At 36.9% G+C, this 25,941-nt stretch overlaps 1 protein-coding gene across 1 annotated transcript; it reads right to left on the bottom strand.

The window, feature by feature from the left end:
* Nucleotides 1–3,763: 3,763 nt before the first annotated feature.
* Nucleotides 3,764–25,877, bottom strand: UBLCP1 (ubiquitin like domain containing CTD phosphatase 1). The gene is made up of 11 exons (XM_060008440.1): nucleotides 25,814–25,877; nucleotides 22,581–22,776; nucleotides 21,310–21,401; nucleotides 20,818–20,903; nucleotides 20,621–20,736; nucleotides 19,291–19,389; nucleotides 16,910–16,947; nucleotides 16,250–16,348; nucleotides 13,307–13,423; nucleotides 7,857–7,984; nucleotides 3,764–6,083 (listed from the first exon to the last, which is right to left on the bottom strand). Exons 2-11 carry the CDS (start codon nucleotides 22,732–22,734, stop codon nucleotides 6,056–6,058), a joined length of 957 nt encoding a protein of 318 aa, XP_059864423.1. The 5' UTR covers nucleotides 22,735–22,776; nucleotides 25,814–25,877; the 3' UTR covers nucleotides 3,764–6,055.
* Nucleotides 25,878–25,941: the final 64 nt, after the last annotated feature.

Genomic DNA, 25,941 nt, shown 5'->3' on the forward strand with positions numbered 1-25,941 from the left:
TGACAGAACATGGCAAACGTGGTGGGGTGTCACTGCCGTGATTACATGTCACATAAGACAAGTCTGTTTTAGCAGGCTGCACTCAGAGACTCTCCCTGCAAGTGTGGTGAGATAAGCAGCCTCATCAAACCTGCGAGGAGACACAGTCCATGCACTGCTGCATACTCCACAGGGCGGAGGGGATCACGGCTAACATCATCTTCATCACTGGAGACCTGGTTCCTGCCATAGGGCTCAGCACAAAACAGGGGCTCAACAGGTAGTTGGGAAATGAGGCAATGAAGGAGTGAAAAAATGCCAACTTTCCTTCGGTCACTTTGAAAATCTCTCACCTGGGTTAACATCAGTAGCCTCCTGATCTTGTCCTTTATACTTTCACTCCTCTATAATCCATTCTCCACACAAGAGCCAGGATGATCTTTTAAACAACAAATCAGGTTCTAAAATTAGATCATGGTGATTGTTGCACAACTCCGTAAATGTTAGAAACCACTGAACTGCACATTGAATTCAAATGGATGAATCTTAAGAGTACGTAAATTATATCTCAATTAGATTGTTTAAAAATTGTCATTTCCTTAAAACCTTTCACTTGTTCCCATTTCACTTAGTCACTCAGAATTCACCAGGTTACTTACAATGACCTACAGAATCCTACCTATCCCATGGGCTCTGCCACCCTCTCCATTCTCAGCTCTCATCACCGCTTGCCTCCCACTAGTCCCTGAATCTGCCCATCTTGTTCCTGCCTTAAGGTCTCGCACTTGCTCTTAGCTTTGTCCGATACTCTTCTTCATCATATTGTGAGCGATGCCTCTTACCGTTCAGGTTGTCCCATGTTAGCACACGCTATTGTCAATCACCACTCTACAACTCCACCACCCCTCACACTTTCTATCATATTACTATTTATAGCACTTCTCACTCTTTGAAAAAAATTTTTTTAATTGTTTTCCTTATTGGAATATACACTCTTTGAGAGTAGAGAATCTTGTTGCTTACCTCTGAAGAACATGACTGAAACACACAGTAGGTACTAACAAATACAAGTTAAATGTTGATTGCCTGGTTCCTGCATAGACAGTTTATTCTGCCAAGGCTGTCGGGGAAAAAACTAGTATTTACCTTAGTGTATCTTTCTAAGAAAAAAAGATGTTTTAAAAAATGCATGGCTTTGGAACGATTTGTTATTTTTTACATAGCAGGGCAAAATTAGCAAGCTTCTAATTTCAGTGAACAGATTAAAATAATGTTAATATTCCACTATACAAGACGTATTACAACACTGTGAAATTTTCAAACATATACATCCCTATGGGGCGGGGGGTGGCAGCAGATCTTCCATCCAGACCATTATTAAGTGGCATTTGCAGACTTAAAAGCATTTGGATATTTACAAAAACATCTAGATCATAAGAGTTTCCTCATTCTACTTTCCTTGATTGTTTAGAACTCTTAGGAAGCCAAGGTAATATTTGTAAAAAATATACTTAAGAAAAGTTTTCCTTTTAATACTACACTCCTGTTAATTATAATTTCAATGATATAGTTCAATCATAGCCACATGCTCTAAACTACTTTTAATAACATCTAATTCACACAAGACTTTGCTGCTTCAAAGTGCTTAAACATTGTCTCATTTGACCTTTGCAACAGCCTATGGGTTATAGCATTAGCACTTTTGTGAAGAAGGAAAAGTTCAAAGAGTTAGACACACTTGCCCAAGGTACCACCACTCATAAGGAGGGATTCTCCCCAAGTGTTTTTCTGACAAATCGCTTGCCCTTTCCTCTTAAGGCCTCATCTCGGAAATCATCACTGTTCTCCTTACAAATTATACAACAAGAAGTGATAGCAATCTAAAGTACTCCAGGGAATTAAGAACTGGGAATAGTAAATAATGCAACTATGAACACTGGGGTGCACATATCTTTTCGAAGCAACCTAAGTGTCCATCGACAGATGAATGGATAAAGATGGAATATACAATGAATGATGAATGGATATACAATGCAATACTACTCAGTCATTAAAAAGAAGGAAATTTTGCCATTTGCAACGACCTGGATGGGCTTGGAGGGCATTATGCTAAGTGAAACAAGTCAGACAGAAAAAGACAAATAGTTTATGATATCACTTATATGTGTAATCTAAGAAATACAACAAACTAGTAAATATAACAACAAAAAAAGCAGACTCAGAGATACAGAGAACAAACTAGTGGTTACCAGCAGGGAGAGGGAAGGGAGGAGGGCAATATAAGGGTAGGGGAGTAAGAGTTACAAACAATTAGGTATAAAATAAGCTATAACGATATATTATACAACACAGGGAAGATAGCCAATATTTCATAACTACAAATGGGGTATAACCTTTAAAAATTGTGAATCACTATATTGTATACCTGTAACTCATAAAATATTGTACAGCAACTCTACTTCAAATAAAAAAATCTCAAAGGCATTATAATGAGTGAAACATAAAAAAGAACTGTAAATAGAATTAAGTGATTGGCATTCAATCAAAAATTACTTCATTTTGATAATCTATATATTCCTGAAAAGTCATCAATTTGGCCTTTAGCATCACAAATTATACACAATCTAATCTGTGTTTGTTGTGGCAATATTGACTTATGGAAATATCTTTGTTTTTGGTATTTTTAAAGACTGGTTTCCCATAGTTTTTATCAATACAAACTACAGGTTCAACTTTTAAAGCTTTTCAGAAGGAAATCAGTGTTTTAATAAGTAACACTGTGTATCAGGAAATATCCTTATACTAGCATTTAAGAAGTGCTTGCTTACATCCAGAGTTTTAAAAAATCATTAGCATGGGAGGTTTTTAAGATTTTACGTTCTACGTGGAACCTCGCTGACATTAAATGATTGACACCCTTTTCTAAATCTACGGGATGCCTGATACTGATTTCTGTTTCAATTGTTAAGATGCATTAGTTTCTCAGAGGTCTCTGATAAATCTATCCAACTAATCTTCAAGGATTTCTCCTTAAGCTCTATATACTTAGCATTCCCACACAGCCCCACACAGCTTTTCCAAGGCAATTCTAAAAACCAGTATATTGGGCTTCCCTGGTGGCGCAATGGTTAAGAATCCACCTGCCAATGCAGGGGACACGGGTTTGAGCCCTGGTCCGGGAAGATGCCACGGAGCAACTAAGCCCGTGCACCACAACTACTGAACCCGTGTGCCGCAACTACTGAAGCCCGTGCGCCTAGAGGCCATGTTCCGCAAGAGAAGCCACTGCAATGAGAAGCCCGCGCACCACAAGGAAGAGTAGCCCCCGCTCTCCGCAACTAGAGAAAGCCTGAGCGTAGCAACGAAGACCCAACGCAGCCAAAAATAAAATTAAACCCAGCATATCCTTACATAAATATCTAAGCACTTAATCTCTAGAGACACCACTTGGGCTGCTATTCCAGCTAATAAGATTAATAATTTTTTTTTTTAGTTTTATTTGGGGCTGCATTGGGTCTTCGTTGCTGCACGCGGGCTTTCTCTAGTTGCAGTGAGTGGGGGCTACTCTTTGTTGCGGTGCACGGGCTTCTAACTGCGGTGGCTTCTCTTGTTGCAGAGCACAGGCTCTAGGTGCATGGGCTTCAGTAGTTGTGGCACACGGACTCAGCAGCTGTGGTGCACGGGCTTATTTGCTCTGTGGCTTATTTGCTCCGTGGGATCTTCCCGGACCAGGGCTTGAACCCGTGTCCCCTGCATTGGCAGGCAGATTCTTAACCACTGTGCCACCAAGGAAGCCCAGATTAATAAATTTTGATATATCAATACTTTAGGGAAAACTAACAATCTGTTCCTTGAGAGAGTTCTGTTGATTGCTTGGGATGAGAAAAATGCTCAACCAGTTTATTCACTATTCACATATTTTATTACTATTCTTGGCAACTAACTCATTAAAAAACCAAGAAAAACCCTATATAATTTGCATTTTCCCATGTGTTGTTGTTGTTTTGCATACCCTTCCTTACCAATCCCTATTCCCACACAGCTCCACCTCCTCCCAAAAGACAACCATTTTCCTTTCTATGAATGAAGATCATGTTGCAGTTCCTTACTGTTATGACCTGCTTATCTATTCTTTACCTTTAAAACTGAGTAAATCCTACAGCTATCATTAATCCAGTAACTTGATTTTCATAAAGGACCTGAGGGGCTACCAGGTCTCAAACTGCCTTCTAAATCGAAGATTTAATGATGTTCTGCAGTTTTTAGATTAAATATACTTTATTAGGCACTAATTGTTTGCAAGTCTGGAACATATACATCATAAAATTAATTTGCTATTTCACTAAAACATGCATCTGAATTAAGTCATCTCCTCGTTCTGCTGTGTACGCCACATACATAGAAATACAGAGATAGATCTGTTCAATAAATTATGAGACACATAAGACACACTAAAATTCTCACACTCTATGAATGTATTAACCACACAAAGACATGTGATTTCAATAAGCTGACAATGTTCTCCTAGGACTGCTTAATTTAGCATACCTGCTAATAAACTTTGGTTTGGGCACCACCTAATGGCAGAAAATATATTTTTTTTAGAACCTACTTTGCTTTGCTTCCTGAGGCTTGCTAATTTTTGTAGTTCAGTTTATACTGATTTAGAAAATGTTTGCTCTTTATCAACCTATATAAATAGTTTTAAGTGTTCAGTTTTTTAAAAAGGATAAAGCCTTCCTTACCTTGGAATAATAAACTACTTTTCACACTGGGAAAATGTGCCAATGAAATGCTTTAAAAAATTCTATTCGATCCTTAAATATTTAAATTGAGCCTCATAATTAAGACGTTTTCATTGAATCATCTTAATTAGGGGTTCCCAAACTTTTAAAACCATACACATTTAATTTTTTTCAAGAGATGCCTGCCTGAACCTAGTGTTTGTTTCATGATTCAACAAAGAGGCAAAATATTTGGGATAATACAGAGCAGATAACTGATGTTTTAAGAAAAGGAATTTATTATTTACACCACTGAAATAGTCCCCCGTAAGAACAATACATACCATGTTTATTTGAAAGAACCAGATTCCTTTCAAATAGAAGAACTGTATAAAGCAATACTGTCAACACAAAACAGTGGTCACAATACATATCTGCAGGCAAAAGCATTGCAAATAAATTTCGTTAATCTTATGGCTAGATATTTTCACTGCAACACAGTGTTTGCACTTAGAGAAGACAGAGCTGGAACAGAACAAAAACTTTTTGTTCATGCTTTTTAGGACTGAACCAGTGATACATCCCATTTTAAAATGTACTGCCTTTAACTGCTTTTAGGACAATGGTTTTAGGCAGGAGTGCTTCTACTTGGCCACCACAAAGAAACACACTCTTGTTCCTTAGTTTCATTCCTCAGTCTCATGTTTTCTATTTGTCACACTATGACATATCTGTATCAGAGCAGACGTTTTCCAGTTTTACTCAAAGAACACTGACACACATACACACCAAACTGAGACAGCTCAGAATTTAGAGATGTAGGTAGTGGAGTAATAAGAGAAATTGTGTTTATGACAAAGGAATAAGAAAAACTCTCAGTGGTTTTAAGCATACTAAACTAGGTTCCTTACTAAAAACTTTTCTTTTTTTGGTTTTAAAAACAGTAGTTTCAAGGTGGGTTTGGGCTTAGACAACAACACAGTGAGACAAACACACAAGACATACTTATTTCCAAAGTCACAAAATGACATTGTTAAGCATACATTTTTGTCCACTTTTGTGTGTGTGTGTGGGAATAAAACTCAGTACTCTATGTTGGAGAAAATACTTTTCAAGAGTTACAGTATATTCATACAGGGGGAAAAAGGTGGGGTTTTTTTGTTTTTTTTTTTGGCGTATTGCTATGATCTTCAAAAAATATAAAATTAAATTTACAAAAAACTGGAAGACCAAGTATAAGCAGTCTGATATTTGCTGCAGTGTCCAGCACTATCATAATGATCTTTAGCATAAAAGCAAAAAGAAGTTCATGGATCTCAAGTATCTTCAATAACTGCCAGTATAGCTTGTAACTACTGTCCTTGCTTCTTTGAGAGATACCTGCAAGAAATAAAATAAGATGTCTAAGCTGTATCACACTAAATTTAACTTAACAATCTAACTCTCCTCCCTAAAGAAAGTTGTTTATTTTAATAACAAAACTTTTCAAGGTAAGTAATAACTGTTAATAATCGCTAACATGTGTTGTTTATGTGCCAAGCACTGTTCTAAGTACATGCATTAATTCATTTAGTCCTCACAACAGTTCTGAGTGTTCAGTGAGAACTTATTTCTATTTTACAGTCACAGAGAGGTTAAGCAGTTTGCCCAAGTTCATACAGCAAGAAAGTGGCAGAGTTCAGATTGAAAACAAGGCTCTGGAGGCTACACACTATCACTCCACACTGCCTTACTTCCAAATGTGAAAGCAATATATTAACTAGTATTATAATTTCCCCCCAAAACTAAAAGTCCATTTGAAGATCTTCTTGCATAAAGGTAGTGAGCCAAAGCTGCTAAAGAACTCTGATCAAGAGTGTAAAGATGCAAAGATGTTAATTCACCAAGCAAATTTTTCTTCATATTATTTTATAGGAGTCTACCAACAAATTAAAATTTTTACATCTCTATTTCTCACATTTATGAATTACTATACACTCAGAGCTATGGGGGTGGGGAAAGAGTTCTTAAAATCAAGAGACCTGGACAAGTTTTGATGGTAAAACTTGCTCAAACTGTGGCATTTACTATCTCTATGACTTAGTTACACCATCTACAGGAAATGTGGATAAAAATGCCAGCCTTGGGCTTCCCTGGTGGTGCAGTGATTGAGAGTCCACCTGTCAATACAGGGGACACAGGCTCGTGCCCCGGTCCAGGAAGATCCCACGTGCTACGGAGCAGCTGGGCCCGTGAACCATGGCCACTGAGCCTGCACATCCGGAGCCTGTGCTCTGCAACGGGAGAGGCCACAACAGTGAGAGGCCCGCGTACCGCAAAAAAAAAAAAAAAAAAAAAAAATGCCAGCCTTACCCTCCTAATAGGATTATGAGACTCTAATAAGAAGTATATAAATAAGTATTATGTAGGTATATAAGTACATAAGTATATGAGTGATCTGAAAAGCCAAAAGTGTAATTTGAAAAGCCAAAGTGTTATATTACATGAAGTTTCTTTTGTTGCTGTATTGGTGAAATCAGCTCTTCAAAGATTTACTTCCAAAAAAGTACTTGCAGTACATAATAATCCTGTTCACTTCTCCAGAGGTCTTTCCTGCCTCAAAATCTTGACGTTTACATGCAGTCCATATGTAGATTTGTACTTATGTTTGTGCTCAGAAAAAAAGACTAGAAGACTAGACACCAAGCTGGTAACAGTGGTTATCTTTCATAATCACAAGTAACTGTTTCCCTAAAGGAATAAATTTTCTGTTTTTTCTGCTACACAGAGGTTACTTGTAATTTTTAACAGAAAACTTTTTAGTATATTTTATTTTATCCTGACATTATTTTACAGTATGAGAACAGATTCATAAAAGAGTGACCCATTTAATGTCACAAAATAATTAACAGGTAGTATCACAAACATGTACTAGTCTCTTAAATCCTCTCTAGTAGAGAAGTATTAAAGATCTTAAGAGATGTGGGTTTATGAACAAGTTAGAGGTTAAGAGAAAGGGAAAAATACTTCCAGGGTAGATGTCACTGGATTAGAAAATAGCTTTAGAATTCACCCATTTTAAACAAAAAATAAGAGTTATGTATATACCAGAGCTGCCAGACAATTTTTCATTCATTAATGTAAAGAAGAAATGAATAAGCAATTAGCACTTACCTTTCCCAATATTTGTGATTTAGGTCCAAAAAGTCATCTAATTTTGCTATTTCCTTGAGGTACTGGGTTAATTTTAAAAGTTCTTTGTCTTTATCTCGATTTAGGTGTGCTTTCATAAAAGGTCTTATCTATTAGAAAACAAACGTTATCCAACACTTCACATTGTAGTAAGAAAACTAGTACAAATCTACACTATTTTATCACTTAAATTACAGTTAATGAGATTAAAATATCACCAAGGCTGTCAATACTAAGAATTACTTTTACATTATCTCACTGACAGTCATGGTATGTTTACAGTAGAAGTTCTTCCACTTAATTTACCTTCTGTTATCTTTTCAGTCTGAACCTCACAACACCAGCTGTCTTATAGCACTTGAACCTTATGTGGCTTCTCTACTTTGCAAAACTGCTTAGACTTTTCCCCCTTCTATCAATCCAGTTGCTTCTTACTAATTAAATAATCTCATTCACATCACTTCATTCATAAAAAGGTACCCAATACATGCTGGATCTACAGAGGAGTGAGATAAATTTTAACACTGATGATTTTACATCAGTATTTTCTATGAAATTTTTATATAGCTATAATATTACACATTTGTATAACCTACTTTCACTCACATTTTATCATAAGCATGTTTATCAGTAAAGTCTCCATTAAAATATTTTTAATTATATGAGTTTTCCCATAAAAATCAGCCATATTTTCTAAATTTTTAAGTTCAATGTATTTTATGATAAAAAGTATTCATTTCAAAAGCATGAAAGTCAGGATGGTGGACAGGGTTGAAGACTATAATTAGTAAGGGCTTTTACATCTTGACTTGAATGGTAGTTACATATGTTCTATGTAAAACAATTTGTTAAACTGCACATTTTATGCACTTTTCTTTATGTTACACTTCCAATAAAGAGTTCTACTTTTTTAAAGACACCAGCTCATCTATATAGCACTCAAGACAGCATTTCAAAAACTTTTAACTAATTTTAGATGAAATAATGTATCTGGGATTTGCTTCAAAATATCAAAGAGGGAAGTAGGTAAGGTATAGAGCAAACATCCATGAATTAACAAGTTGTTTAAACAGGATAATGCATACAATGGGGGTTAGTTTATACAATTCAATGTAGTTCTTTTTATGTTTGAACTTTTCCATTATAAAAAAAATATATCTTTTAAAAATCACACATATGCCTGTAAGTACTGAATAAATCATTTTAGTAAAGCATTAATATATCCTATTGTGATTGGGAGAAAATGCAAACCGGTCACTTTTACATAGTGACATTTAAAAACAGATGACATTTAATCATTGTCACCTGTTGAGAACAATGAGCCCATAGGAGTCGTTACCGTATCTATCAAGAGCAGAGGTTTTAAATATTTTTTTATTTACTTCTCTGTCATTGGAAAAACACACCACCAGCTTGAAACGGACAGAAGAAAAGTTTCCCATACGTTCCAGGTTCTATTCACATCAGAACAGTTTAAGGCCAAGGACCTCCACAGCTGTTAGTCAGTTGAGCTCTGGCTGAAGGGCACCAATAAGAGCTGTCAGAGTCTGCACAGAAGCAAACTCTTGTAGGAGATCCTAATTCCAAACAGGCAGTGCGGGCAGTGCTGCTTCACAGCAGCAGCAGTGACTGCAGGAGATCAAGAAAACTCTCTGCAGGGACCTGCTTAAGCCCTACAGCTAGGTGTAAATAGGCATGATATCAGAATGTAGTGAAATGAGTTTCAGCATAATCCTGGGCAATATTGTAATGTTTTAAAGTACTCCCTCATTTAAAAAGATTGTAAAGGCAACATATTGACTTCTAAACTATTAATATACAATGTACCAAAGTGATTCCAAGTATAGAAGCAGAAGGGATTAGACTGAAAGAGAAAGTACAGAGTCAGTGGCTGGTAAATAAGATTTTCAACCCAAGGCCCTGCTAAGTTACTTTTACTTTCTAAACATTTGGTCTTAAACACTATTAAATAACAAAACTAAAATACCCCAAAGATTCTGGATCTAAAAGTTAAACTAGTTAAGTGGGAAAAATTCACCTAACTGACTTCAATTGTTTCAGTATAATCACTGTTCCATTCTTCAAGAATGATCTAAGTGATCACTAGAAGGGCAGGCAACATATATTACCACCTCTGTCTCATATCAAAAAACATTTTTAGGAAATTAAGAATGTTTAGATTATCTGCATTCTCTTAAATCACCATTTCCCTATATAGATAATAAAAGTGAAGTTCAGGGCAACTACTGATTAATCCATGACCAAAATTCAAGTTCCTTTAGTTCAGTACTATATTCATAATTGACAAAGCCTCCTATGTTATATATTTCAAACCTTATGATTAGCAAGCTTATATTAGAAGTTAACTACTTTAAAAATAAGCAGTCTTTAAGATCTCTGTGAAATCTCTGAGATTTCTACCAGAAACATTATGGAACTGTGATAACAAAACAGAATTTAGAATATTTCACAATTTCAAAACCACTTCTATGTCAATGTGGGCAGATCATTAATTACTACCTTCTTAAAAGAGGCTTTCAAAAGGAGACATGCGAGAGATTACCTGTAGAATGCTTAAAAATACCTCTCCTGAATTAGAATTTTTGGAGGCAGAAACGTACATATTTTTAGGAATTCCTTCAATGATTCTACTGAGTACTCTGCTAAAAAACAAACAAACAAACAACTTGCTCTAAAGTAACATGAAGAACTAGAAGTTTATATCATCATCTGTCTGCATCCAGAGATGAGGAGGGCCCAAATGTTGGCTGGGAAAATAATGTTTCTTCTAAAAACACACATGAAAGTAATAATTTTTTTTTTAAGTTAAAGCGCTTCTCAAAAATCATTCCCTGTCTCACTTATATGTAGAATCTAAAAACAAAAACAAGAACAAAACACATACATAAAGCCAAGCTCATACATACAGAGAACAGAAAGAACATACTGGTGGTTGCCAGAGATGGGTGGGTGGGAGAAATGGGTAAAGGGAGTCAAAAGGTACATACCTCCAGTTATAAAATAAATAAGTCATGGGGATGTAAGGTATAGCACAGCAACTATAGTTAACAATACCATATTGCATATTTGAAAGTTGCTAAGAGAGCAGATCTTAAACGTGCTCATCCGAAGAAAAAATTCTGTAACTATGTATGGTGACATATGTTAGTTAACTAGACTTACTGTGGTGATCATTTCACAATATAAACAAATATCAAATCACAAATTATGTTGTATACCTGAAACTAATATTATACCTCAGTTAAAAAAAAATTAATCATTCCTTAAATACCATGACTTTACCTCCTTTCCAGTACAGACACCACTACTTTCATACAAAATTTGGCTTAGATCAATTGAATCTTTCCTCAAGACTGAAGAACATACTTTTTGTACCTTATACCTCGTAAACTACACACAGGAAAAGCACTTCTCCTAAAGCCTCAAACAGAAATCATTTTTAAAGGACAGAATAATCACCAGTCTACCCCAAGTACTTTTCTTCCAAGTCAACAGCTCTTATATTTGTGACAATTCACTACCTAGATTAATATTCAGTCCCTAAACTATCCTCATTGTACACTAAAGACGACATCAACAGTCTGTATGGAGAGCTTCAAAAATCTACCTTCTTCAAGTTTTTCTCTCGTCTTTTAAAGTTATCAAGATTTCAGCTGGTAGTGACTTCCCTGGTGGCAGAGTGGTTAAGAATCTGCCTGCCAATGCAGGTGACACAGGTTCGAGCCCTGGTCCGGGAAGATCCCACGTGCCGTGGAGCAACTAGGACCGTGTGCCGCAACTACTGAGCCTGTGCTCTTGAGCCTGCGAGCCACAACTACTGAGCCCACGTGCCACAACTACTGACGCCCATGCACCTAGAGCCCGTGCTCTGCAACGAGAAGCCACCGTGATAAGAAGCCCACGCACCGCAACAAAGAGTAGCCCCCGCTCACTGCAACTAGAGAAAGCCCGCGCTCAGCAACGAAGACCCAACGCAGCCAAAATAAATAAATTAATTAATTAAAAAAAAAACATAAAAAAAAGAATTCAGCTGGTGGAAAAGTTCAGGACTGAAATTAAAAGTATCTTAGTATCAGGATTTACACTTCAAATGGAGACTCCATTTGCATTGTACCATAATATAGAGCTATCTTTTCCATTTTCATAATGTATTTACACATAGGCAACCACAGGTACCAGAAATTTTAAGTTTCAAATTTCTCTCTTACCAATTTTACGCTGCTACCAGGGTTAAGTATCACTATGATGCCTACATAAGATTGCATGTGACTTAATGCTAAGATCAACACTGGCCTAGAAACCAAGTTACTTGGGTTCTAACTCAAATTCTATCATTAACCAGTTACAATCATGACCTTGGGCAAGTCATGAACTTTCTGATCCTCAGATTGTTTCTATAAAAGATGACTGAGGTTCCTTCTAGCTCTAGCATTTCATAATTCTAAGCTCTCCACTTACACTATATGAATTTTCAAAAACCTTTTATTAGTTTCAGTTTAAAAAGGAAAATCAGGGCTTCCCTGGTGGCGCAGTGGTTGAGAGTCCGCCTGCCGATGCAGGGGACGCGGGTTCGTGCCCCAGTCCGGGAAGATCCCACATGCCGCCGAGCAGCTGGGCCCGTGAGCCATGGCCGCTGGGCCTGCGCGTCCGGAGCCTGTGCTCCGCAACGGGAGAGGCCACAACAGTGAGAGGCCCGCGTACGGCAAAAAAAAAAAAGGAAAAATACCCTTATTGCCAGCTTTCCAGCTAACTAGAACATCAGAAATTCAAGATTTGTATCCCTAATAGAATGTCTGATGCTTTCACTTTTGATGCTAAAAGTCAATGTCAGTAAGCTCATGTTGCTCCACAGAGCTAACTGAAAATAAAACATCTGGATGGGGGCTTCCCTGGTGGTGCAGTGGTTAAGAATCTGCCTGCCAATGCAGGGTACACGGGTTCGAGCCCTGGTCCGGGAAGATCCTGCATGCCACGGAGCAACAAAGCCCATGTGCCACAACTACTAAGCCTGAGCTCTAGAGCCCACGAGCCACAACTATGGAGCCCACATGCCACAACTACTGAAGCCTGTGCACCTAGAGCTGGTGCTCCACAACGAGAAGCCCCCGCTTGCCACAATTAGAGAAAGCCCACACGCAGCAACAAACGCCCAACACAGCCAAAAATAAATAAATAAAATAAATTTATGTAAAAAAAAAATTAGAAAAACAAACCATCTGGATGAGTTGGTTAACTAAGGAGATACCAAGCAAAAAGAGAGAATGCTCAATTTTATATGAATTTTTCTAAACACTTAAGCTTTTCTTGACAGGATAATACACTACTTCCAAAAATTTATGAAATTCAATAGTGCTAACGTTCTACTACATAATCCAGCATATGTGAGAATAGCAAGTAAAATTATGTCTTACCTTTAGTCCATTCTGTGGGTTCATTAGAAAATTTCTTCCTATGTCGTCAAACATGATGGTGTTTTTTTTGCTGTAAAACTCCGAAAACTTTCCCCATATAACACCAAGAGGCTTTACCTTAGAATAAAAGTTTAGATTTAACTCAAGTTTCATGAATAGTTCATCCTTTCTTAAAAGGAGAAATACTGCAAGATGCCCTGCACAACTATGCCAGAGCATTCCTTTACCATGAGGCAGTCAGTGATGGCTGGCTTTGTGAACAGAACAGAATCAAGATGCAACACACTGTAAGGCACAACATATCTCTCAATGTCAACTTCTGAAAGGTCTGTTCGTGTCTAATGGAACTAAGCCCATTATAAGACTTCCTATAATTTTAATATGAAGATTCGGGATCAAAAAAAGTATTTAATTTTTTAAAAATCTAGTATTTGTTTAGATGTCTGCTGAGCATTCACATGCCCCCTCAGGGCTTGAGGTTTCACATGGGGTCTGTTTTCAAAACTAGAAAACCTTAATGACAATGTACCTGGTTCTTTTATTACAATATTTAAATATTTTGTAAAGGAAAAATGGACTTTCTCCTTAGTTCAGTGGTATAGGTGCACAATTTCTAGGGCATCTGATTATTTCACTTCAAAACACCGTAATTTGTAAATTCTTGCTTTTATTTCTGAATTCTTAAAATGAGCCTCCAAAAAGGTAATTTCTCAGTTATTCATATCTATTGATACTTGCATAAATTCTCTGCAAGATCACACAAGAAATAATAGTGATTGCTTGAAGGAAGGAAAGTTAAGTGGCTGGAGGGTCCAGGAGGGAGGAATACTTTCCACTATACACTTTATTTGTGAATCATGTGAACATATTTTACATACTCACAAAAATATTTTAAATACATTAACTTTTAGAAGAAAAAGTACATTTTGCTGAAGGCAGTAGTCTCGTTGACGGTAATGTGAGATTATATGATGATGATAATAATTATATGAGATTAAATGGTAGGAAATAAATGGTGACAAGCGTTGTCATTCATTTTAAAATGTTTTTTCTCCTCTATAATTTCTTTTAATACGGAGAAAGCCTTTTTCTTAGTGTCCTCATTACTGCAAAAAATGTTATTCAAATATTTTAATTTCACTAAAATTTTATTTGCTGTATTTGTTTGCACTATTTGTTTACTACTGAAACAAACCCCCCAAATACTTGAAGCCAAATATACAGAAACTGACACAATAAACCAGATTCTTGGTTTTCTTAGCCAACATAAAGCCTCAAAAAATATAAGAGCTTTATGACACCCAGGGTTAGAAATCCTACATCTTCTTAAATAGTGCTGTCATTTTGCAATTAGGTCAAGCACCATATGTTCTCCAAAACATGAGCTACCTTGTTTTCTATTAGAGAAGTAATATTGCTGACTGTAGAAAAAAATCCGAAAACACAAAAAAGCACAAAGGAAAATATTTAATTACCTATAATCCAGTTAGTACCAAAGAATGCAACTAGATATTCTGATATATTTCTCCAGTCTTTCTGATAAACAGCCGCAACCTCAAAGAGTTCACAGATCTTTTGTAAAGCTAAGGGAACCCCTGAACCAAACAACGGTTAAAAACTACTTTCTAACAGTTTGCAAATACTGCTAAAATACTTCTTTAACTTTAATAACGTATCATGAAAAATTTCTGAAGCACTAAATACTGCATCAAATAATTAGCTGCGGGGCTTCCCTGGTGGCGCAGTGGTTGAGAATCTGCCTGCCAATGCAGGGGACACGGGTTCGCGCCCTGGTCTGGGAAGATCCCACATGCTGCGGAGCAACTGGGCCTGTGAGCCACAACTACTGAGCCTGCGCGTCTGGAGCCTGTGCTCCGCAACAAGAGAGGCCGCGATAGTGAGAGGCCGCGCGCCGCAATGAAGAGTGGCCCCCGCTCGCCGCAACTAGAGAAAGCCCTCGCACAGAAACAAAGACCCAACACAGCTAAAAATAAATAAATAAATTAATAATAATAATTAGCTGCATTCCATTAAATGGACGAACAAAAATGTGTACAACCAACTCTCTACTGTTGTAGGGATTTGTTATTGAGGATTTCTTTTTATTCCTTTAATTTTTCATTATTATAAACACTCCTGTTTAACACTTCCCAAACTTCTTTTTACTGTTTAGACTTTGTACATGTACCACTTTAGTAGGTAATAAATTATACTTTTCCTTGATGTACGCAGTATTTCCTTTATTGAAAACTACACACACATAATTCTATTCATGACTTTTATGACTTTGACAATTTTAATACTGTCTTCCCTAAGCTTTCCTAATTTGCTAAGTTCTCCCCAATTCCTATTAGTCTGTGTTTCCAAAAGGTACGGACCATGTCTCCTCATCTCTTTATTCCCAACAGCGCCCATTACAGGGCCTTGCAGATCGCAGAAGTTCATAATATGACTAGTTACTTGACACGTAAACAAAGTGAAGAACCTTAATCTTTTTAGCCCAACTCTTTCTTGATGGTTCTTATTGCTTTCTCTAGGGCTTCACGTACATAACCCCAAAGTACATGCATCATGATATACCTGCTTTTATTTATCAGTTTCATAGAGGGCAGGGCAAGTGTGTCCTGGTCTGTTTCTAGTATCTTCCTTGACAACATTCAGTATTTTTTCACACCTACTCTGTCTTTAGCAACACTGTGCTGTTATCATCACGGGACAATTAACCATGACCTTTCTTGACAGTCCTTCCTCAAGATCCTTAACTTTGTCACTAAAATTCATATCTGTTAACCTGAAATACATCTTATGTCAAAACTCAACTGATACTTTATTATCCACTCAGATGTATTTCTAAACTCTGTGTAGTTTATTCCATCAATATAAATATAAAAGTACACCAGAAAACAAGCAAGTCTTTAAATAAAAAGTAAAATGACTTCTTACATCTATTAATCCTCTCCTTGGAGTATGCACTGTTATCATAGCAGCACTGTCCAACATGAAGGTAATCTTGTAATTTGCATTTGTACTCACTCCCAGCTCCTATAAATACAAATATTCATGTGGTTAAAATATAATAATGTGGAAAATCCCAGGCTTTATGAAAAGTCCAGCTATAATTTCCCATAATGCCAACTTTCTACCCCCTGGCTACCACACCTTGCTCAACAACTAGCAACATTTTAGTTTCACAAAGCAAAATTGATAAATGATAGTCCAAAGAACCCTAGTCTATTTAGCTCTAAAATGAGGGGCCCTTTTCAATGTACTACCAGAAACAGGTTACTTCCCAATTTAATATTTTAGAAGAGCATCACTCCTTTAAGTATCACACACCAGAGAAAAGAAGGAAAAGAAAGTATTAGCGTAAAATGGGAGAAAGAGGAGAGGAAGCTTTGCTGTACTTTTTCTTGAAAAAGACATAGGTAATCAATGCAAACCACCATTAAGCAGACTTTAAACACACCTCTAACTCCTGATACTGGCATTTGTTTTGCTACTAAATGCCCTCCAATGACAATGAAATTAATTCAATTCGGAACTTTCTAAAAAGACAAATGCAGTTTCAAAACGTTCTTAAATGGACTGTTTTCTAACACTTACTTTCATTTTAGCTTCAATCCACTTCATATTTGTTGCAGCTAAAACATGAGGAATGATAACACAATATGTATGAAAAGCTTGAATTTCATTTAAAAAATCTTTCTTCTGTATAAATTAGTTAAGTTTTCTAAGCAAGACTGTAAGTTCAAATACATCACAAATAATCCCTAGCATATTTATGGTAAATTCCTTTTAACTGTTTATAAAAATAAACTTATTTTAGTGTGTCTTCAAGACAATAACATTTAAACAACTTTTATCTAAAAGATAAGGTAACCAATGCTCAAAAGAACTCTGAACCTAGGAATTCATAAATCAAGACCTAACCACCCTTTTAAAAACAGCCCTAATACTGTTCTCTATCAGTTCTAAACTTGAATTTAGGGTGCCTGGATCTCCATTTTCTTCTGCGTTCCTACTGCCAGGCAACACACAGGTATATATGTCAATATAAGCAGATTAATGTTATGTGTCAAAAGTTTATGTTGAAGACTGCTAGGCTGAAGACTGTCGAAAAATGCTAAAGAAAATTAGCATTTTGCCAGGCTCAGCAAACTTAGTGCTCATTGAGTCCAGCAGCTTTTAACAAGAAGTCTGAGGCAACTAAATTCACAAACCCTATCTATGTCACGTTCCTGCTCACTGTCACACACCAACTACTTCTGAGAACACTGATAAAAATTCAAACTTCAGTTTTATGTGCCCTACTCATCTCAAGTTATTGGACTAAACTATATAGGTATTACAAAGTAAGATGTTTAAAAATGGAAAAAGGAGTTCAATTATTTAAAGTGTGTATGAGTGTGTGTATATTATTTTAAGGGCAAAGAGGGAGCTGAGTCCTCAAAATAAAAATCTTTAGCACACATACAAGAACCAAAATCACCTTACATGCAAAACTGGTCAGTTGAACTAAAATTTTAGAGAGTGATGTATCTACAATGACAACAATCAGGCGACAGGGAAAAACAATTTTTTTAATTCAATATATATTTTGGGACTATAATCCCCACATGAAAAACAGAAAGATTTACAGCTAATAAAAAGAGTTTCTAATTATTAAGAAACTATTACATGTCAGACATGTTACTAGTTGCTATACCAATATTTTATTCTTACAACTACCCTGTAATGTAGATTTATTTATCTTCATTTCTCAGATGAGGAAGCTAAGTCTCAGAGCAATTAACTGACCTGCCTAGTGTCACAAAGTAAGGTCAGAGCCAGGATTAAAACCCTAGTCTATTTAGCTCCAAAATGAGGTGCCCTTCTCAACGTACTACCATGAAATTTATTTAAAAAAAAAATTTATTTTAAGCATATGATTGTAAAATGTCCTCAAAGTCCCTAAGTCTACTCTAATAACATTTAGAGGATAAACTTTTTTCTCAAATGTCATCTCAGATGTCAGAGTTGCTGAACAAAAACCTATTTCCCAGAAAGCTTTCTCCTCTGTATCTTAAAAACCAGAAAATTATGTATTTAACTATGTATTGAATTATAATGGCTATGTACTCATAATAACACTAAACTATTGAGATACTCTGATAATAAAAGAAAATACAAAGGAAATTTGCAAACTGCAGAACAACTATGTGGCCTCTCATCAAAAACCTAGTACGATTACCATCTTTAGGGATTTTATTTAATTCACAATTAGGATAGCTCTTTTCTGCTTATGACATTGCCAAGACGTAACTTTAAATGTCTGTGGGAAGGTGAGATGTAAATCAATACACTCCCCTTCCCTTTTCAGAAGGTCGTACCACAAAAAGATTGTCACCTGAACTAAACAGTGCGTTCAGTAATGTAGTAAATTTACTTTTTGGAGCAAACTCACTGTTACCACAGACCTGTAAGTTCCTGGAATGGCAGACCACAAGTTGAGTAACACTGCTTTAGCCCTGCTAAAGTAACACTGCTTTATTTATTAAATAAATAAAATTTAATAAAAATTTTATTAATTTTCCTTGAGTAAATTCATATTGCCTTTATTTCTGAACTACATCACGGTAAAATTTTTTTAAATACATATCTTTCTCCAAGTGTTTTGAGACTAGAGTGATGAAGAAAGGAGAAAGCAACAATATACTAAAGCATCAAAGATTCTACAGCAAAGATCAGAAAGAAAAGATCCTAATCAAGGTGGGGTCTTGTGAAAATAAGGCCATTTTTTTTTCACACCATAATCTACTCTCTTCCTATATTTAATTATTTCAGCGGTATTTGGCAAATGCACATGTTTATATTGTGATGCAAGAAAGTCAAACATGCTTCATCAGAAATTTGCAAAATATAAAATTTAAGTCACATTTTATAAAGCAGAGTAATATAAGGAACAACTTATTTTCATGGAAATCTAAACAAGAAATATAGCTTACACCAAATAACAATGTCATAATCCTCATATGCAGATGTTAGGAATTCATGAAGATATGGCCGCATTAATTCTACCCCAGTCTCTGCACAAGACCTATGGTCTAAAAGAAAATCAGTTAGAGATGATGATTAGTTTATTATCATGGACAAGTACCCAATATCAATTAAACTTCTGAAATGTAATATAAACACTCAAATGCAAACTACTTCAGACTAACTTACATCAGCTGACAAAGGGATGTCTTCAAAACACACAATTCAATATTCTTGCAATCCAATTTTAATTGATCAATTCTGTTCAACTTGCAAAGACCAATATCCAGAATTCAGGCTTATATAATAAACAGTAAATTTTTTTCTCATCTAATCTCTAAAACGTAGATGTTATTTTAGGATATGAAAAACAAACTAGGGCCACATATACTCACTTTTTAGCCATTTACCTACCAAATATAATCATATTTCACCAAAATAACAGGTTTGATTAACTTAATAATCAAATTTTTTAAAAAATTTACGCTAATTTATGACATGTACTTAAAGTTAAGGATTAGAGGTAAATAAATCCATTCTAATATCAGGAGTTAACTAATCATTTCTGGCAATATTAGAGGATGAAAGAACAAATTGCTTTTTTTGTTGACATGAAATTTTAAATTCAAGAATCTGCCTTGGGGCTTCCCTGGTGGTGCAGCGGTTGAGAGTCCGCCTGCTGATGCAGGGGACACGAGTTCGTGCCCTGGTCCGGGAAGATCCCACATGCCGCGGAGCGGCTAGGCCCGAGCCATGGCCACTGAGCCTGCGCGTCCGGAGCCTGTGCTCCACAACGGGAGAGGCCACAACAGTGAGAGGCCCATGTACCGCAAAAAAAAAAGAGAAAAGAATCTGCCTTGAACATAATTAAATAGAAAACCAGGAATAAAATATCAAAAATGATTTTTAAATAATCATAAAATGTTAAGTGTTAATCAATAGGGAATCACTTGATTAAATTATCACACATCCATAAACTAGAAAAGCGCCTGACCAAAAAATACATATATTTAACTCACAATGAATGTTAAATGACTGTGATGTTCAATATATCATTAAGTAAACATAAAAAGGACATACATACAAACACCCTGGAAGATACACATAAAAATATGAGTGGTCATCTTTGGATCTTGGGATTATGGATGACTTCTTTTTTCCCTTACAATAAAATGATTTACTTTTAAAATAAAAAGAAAAGCTTTCAAATATTTCATATTGCAAGGGAAAAACAAACAAATAAAAGGGGAAAATGCCATTGTGGATAACAGAGATGGAGCACAGTTTTAGGTGACTTACCAAATAACGTATAATCAACATCTAGTACCAAAAGTTTTTTCCCTTCCCTGGGAGGATTCAAAACTTCCACTTTGTACTCTTTTACTCTGCGGGAAATTTTCAGTAGGTTTTCCTCCCTAACGAAAAATAAGATCAGATGAAATATTCACTTTTTCTCAAATTACAACCAATTTCCTTTGATGATGAAAAGTACTCACCTATTTTCTACTTCAACTACTTCATCTTCAATATCAAAGTCGTTAATAACATCATCATTGTCAGGAGGTGGACCTAAGACATCTTCCTATTAAGATGAAAAATAGTTTTGTTTGGCCATATTATCATTAACATAACAAATACATTCATAGCATAAAAAACAAATAAGAGGTACGATTTGAGTCCAAGAGTCTTGCAAGCACACACTACGGGAAAACTTCCACATTTTATATTTCGTTATATATGTTCACTGGGCAGATTTACCATGTTAAATTTGACCATTAGCACTACTACTACACTTACATCTAGCTATACACTAACAAATTTCCCAGTATTTGGTTTCTGCTGAGTTAATAACACATTCATTGTGCAGCTTTTACTTTTCACCGACTGCTAAACTGACAATTTTACCACAATTAAAACTATGATACAACAGTGTGATATAAACCATAATATCTTCAAAGGGACAAATGGTAACAAAAGTAAACATTTACCAAGCTCTCCTCACGAGTTCCCATCATCATGATTTTAGTATTTGGTTTCAGTTTGAGAGCTCCAAGCTTAACATCATTTTCTGCAGGTTTGCCTACAATACAAGCAAATGACTGTTTTCTCACTAAAGTTCAGGTGCTGGTTTCACTATCCCATTACACAAAACCCTAACATTAAAAGGTTTGGTACAGATTCCACAGCAAGTTTTTTTCATTAAATTAACAAACTGTTACTGCTGAATTAGCAATTTCTAACACACTAAGAAGTAGTAATTAACACAAGGTTGGAATTTTTCCCCAACTCTTAGAGGAACACCTTTAATTCAACTAACTAAACAAAATAAATTCATGTTTTATTCTGTTGTTCAAGATGAAGATGACTGTTTTCCAGAAAGTCCTGAAAATTGAGTGCCTGAGATAACTGTACATTTACTGCTACTCAGAACTCAACATTCAATGATAAGACAAACACCGTGAAAATGCCTTTTAACTGAATGTGAACACTGCCTATAATTTACAAATCATTATTACTTTTGAAACAGAAAAGATAATTTGGGGAGAATAAAAGGCCCAAACTGTAATGAAAAGGCTGTGCTAGAAGACAGATACTAGAAATTACACTGGGGGCTTCCCTGGTAGTCCAGTGGTAAAGAATCTGCCTTACAATGCAGGGGATGCGGGTTCGATCCCTGGTCAGGGAACTAAGATCCCACATGCCGCAGGGCAACTAAGCCCGCGCGCCACAACGACTGAGCTCGTGCGCCTCAACTAGAGCCCGCATGCTACAAACTACAGAGCCCATGCACTCTGGAGTCTGCGCGCCACAACTAAAGAAAACCCGCACACCAAAGCTAGAAAGAAGCCCACACACCACAAAGAAAGATCCCACATGCCTCAACGAAGATCCCGAGTGCCGCAACTAAGACCAGACCCCGACGCAGCCAAAAAAAATTTAATTAAATAAATAAATAATACATAAGTCTTAAAAAAAAGAAAGAAAGAAAGAAAGAAATTACACTGTTTACCTGGGACTTCCGTGTCACAGGTTTAACAAGCAAACATCAACTGTCAGAGGAAATCAAAAGTAATCTTAATAGTGGTGGTATTTTCAGGTATCCTTAAATATTCTTACTTGTACCATCAAAAAAAATTTAGGGATATCCCTATCAAAGAAATCTCCAAGGGGAAAGACTTATTAAAGTGAACAGATAATAGCTAATATAAAGATTCATAAATATATCAATGCAATAAATTTGAAGAAGGGAGAAAATTACCTTTAACTTTGAGTCCAAGTAACTTCTGGCGTTCTGGTAGCACTCCCGTAAGGGTCTTGAGAAACTGTTTGAGATCTAGCACAGTATCATCTTCTGAAAGTGTGGTCACTGAATATTCCTGTCCACCCCATTTTACAATGATAGGAAGAGCCATCCTTGAAACATACGATGAGGCAGCTTTTGTTCAGAAAGATACCTAGAAAGAAAGGCATACACAAGTTAAAACAGATATATCAAAGATGTATGTAAACTTGCAACTTTAAGTTTTATAAACTGTCATTTGAGTCCTATTTTACAACTTGATGATAGAGAAACAGGATTTTCTACTTACAGAAATGTTATCAGAATGCCAAAAGTTATCGGGAGTCAAAGTTAAAATTCTCCCACCCTCTCAATTTTTGGCTTAAAGTTACAACTTCCTAATATTCTATCAGATTCTCCTGGTTCAAGTGGAAAGCTGCAATAAATGAGCTAACTATTCCTCCCTCTCTGATCAGGTTTATGCTACTGGCAAGTTCCTCCATGATGGACCGTCCATGTTCATTTACCATTTGCAAGGTAGGACAATGAGTTGTTAAGAGCATAAACTCTAGAGACAGATTACCTGGGTTCAGAGGTCAGCTCTCCCTCTTATTAGCTATTTAACCTTGGAAAGCTAACTGACTCTTAGTGCCTAGGTTTCCTCATCTGTAAAACAGGGATGCTAATACTGCCTAATTCTCAGGGTTCTTAAGAGGAATAAATTAATTTTTGTAAGTCACATACTACCTGGCACATAGTAAGCTCTAAACAAGTAAGTACTGGTTACATAAGTTGTTCTAAAAACTAGAACTGAAGTGTTCCAGGCACTGCGCTAAATAGTAAATGGCCATTATTTGTTTCATATTTAATACACTGGACAGTTTTTACTCAATCTCCTTTAACAAGGTTGTTTGATAAGAACTGTCCCTCTTTTACAATTAAGGAAATAGGGGTTCAGAGAGGTTATGTAATCTGCTCATTGGCACATAGCTGATAACAGAACAAGTCTTCTGACTAAATCTCATTTTCTTCCCTTACACAACTGTTTCTCTTGAATTGCACCTACAGGAGTTAAGGCACCAAATATCAGTAAATACAAAACCTACAGGCACAGATATAAGTACACAAAGGTTATATAGCAGCTGCCACTCATCAACAATAGCATGTAGGTCTCCTCCCCCCATAAAGCTTTCTACCAGTTTTCATAAGTTGGTTCCCCCAACAGGTCAGAGAACTAGATTTTCTAATCTCAAAGTAGTGGTATTTCCAAATGCTGTCATATATTTAATACAACATTTGACTTCACTCTTCAAGTATTACAACCAACTGCAAGAAGGAAGGCAAATTATAAATCTTAACATGCAAACGTAATTTGAAAATTTAAGATGTCTTCAACATGCCCATTAGAAAAGAGCACCGTAAATTCACTTACATTTATTCTATGTTTACAACCTGCTCTACTAAAACTTTAAAGAAGGTGTGTTACTTTAGGGCAATGTATTCTATTTGGAGAGAACTTGCTCTAACAAACCTTATAATCCTCAATAAAAAGCCAAATGGCCCTTTTGAGTCAAACTGAAATATCATTTAAATATTATTTTTCTGAGAGAAGTGGAAATAAAACTGAAAATTTACAAGAGCTAGGAATGCAAATAGCACTAATACAGCATACTGTGCTGGGCAGAGCAGAACATGTGAAGTGAGATCACCTGAACTCTAGGTAAGCATGGACAAGTCACTGCACCTCTAGACCAGTGTTCTCAAAGTGTGGTCCCCAGACCATCCAACAGCATTGACCCCACTTGGTAACTTGTTGGGAATGTAACTGGGTCTGGAGAGAAGAGACCTAGCAATTTGGGTTTTAACAATCTCTGTCTCCCCCTCCCCCCATCTCTGAGGCATGCTAAAGTTTGAGAGCCAGCGCTCTAGGCTCTTCAATTTTCTCAGCCTTAAAAAAAAAATGTGCCAGATGGCATGGGCTCTATATGCTTAGTAAAGCAGTATACAAATATCATCACCCATGGCACAAGTGGGATCTCCAAGTTGACAATTGCTCTAAAGGACCAAGCACAACAAAACAAACACCATAAAAAATTTTACCGCATAAAATCCTTAAAACTGTTTTTCAGTTACTGAACCTCATTCCTTCAATATTCAGATCATTAACAACAATGGAGCAATGCAATGCAAATGCATGAGTCATTTTATGTTTTCACATTTAGCCTTCTTTCTTACACAATTTTAATGTTTTGTATCACTGCGGACCCTATCAGATTTATAAACTGAAAAATGATTTTAGGGGTAAATGTGGCAATCAAACCCGAACAAGTAAGCAAGGAGCACACCTTTATGGTGAAACTACAGTCAAGAACGGCTGTTTGGGTAAATTCTTCCCCCTAACATACAGTGGTGACTTGCCTAGTCAGGGCAGGAATGTTTACTTGACAAGAATAGTGTTAATCCCTGCGATAACAGCCGTGACATCACTTTGTATACTATAAAAAGCAATACGAATGGTGGTGAAGATAGGAAAATGATAACATGCTCAACAACTTAATTGAATAATCTCATTTAATCTTCACAATCCTACTGACAACTACTGTCTTCATTATACAGACCAGAAAATTGAAAAAGAGGAAAAACAAATTGCCCGAGACCACACAACTAAAAAGTAGCAAAGGCGGTTAATTTGAAAGTAACAGCAGCAAAAGTTAACACCTTGGGAATTGAGGGGAGGGAGTTAAATTTAAACACGCCCAGTAAAGGGTAACTGTTGAAGTACTGTCAACTCCTCCTCGGGAGAGCAGGGCAGCAGCAACTGCGAGGGAGTGCAGAGGAAAGAGCTGTGGGAAGTGATTGGTATGAGACAGCACAGAAGGCAGGCAGAGACCCCAAAACCCGAGAGGGCCGGAATCCGTTCAACAGGGAGGAGGGAGAGACGGACAAACCCCAGAAGAGGGAGGAATAAAGGTTTGGGGACGCAAAATCCACTGAGGCGCCGGAAGCCCTCCACCTAGGCGACGAGGCTGGATGGGAGGGCGTCGGCCCCTGTGAAGAGCCGGCCGGGGCCGGAGGCCTGGGCCGCCGCGGGCGGGGCCCCCACGAGCAGCCACCAGCCCGCCCGCCCGGCCACAGTGGAGGCCGGGTCTCGAGACAGCAAAGCTGTGGTCCCCCAGCCCCACGGCGCGCCGGAGCGCCCCGCGTCCCCTCACCTGGAGCGCGGCGGAACCGGCAGGAGCGGACGCAGGAACCGACCGCAGCGGAATCCAAGGCGACCGGAAGTGAGAGGCGGGGACCGGAACCGGCTAACGAACCGGAAGTTAGGGTTTGAAACGGAAGC

The sequence above is a fragment of the Delphinus delphis genome, chromosome 3 (assembly GCF_949987515.2).
Source record: "Delphinus delphis chromosome 3, mDelDel1.2, whole genome shotgun sequence".
NCBI classification, from domain to species: Eukaryota; Metazoa; Chordata; class Mammalia; order Artiodactyla; family Delphinidae; genus Delphinus; species Delphinus delphis.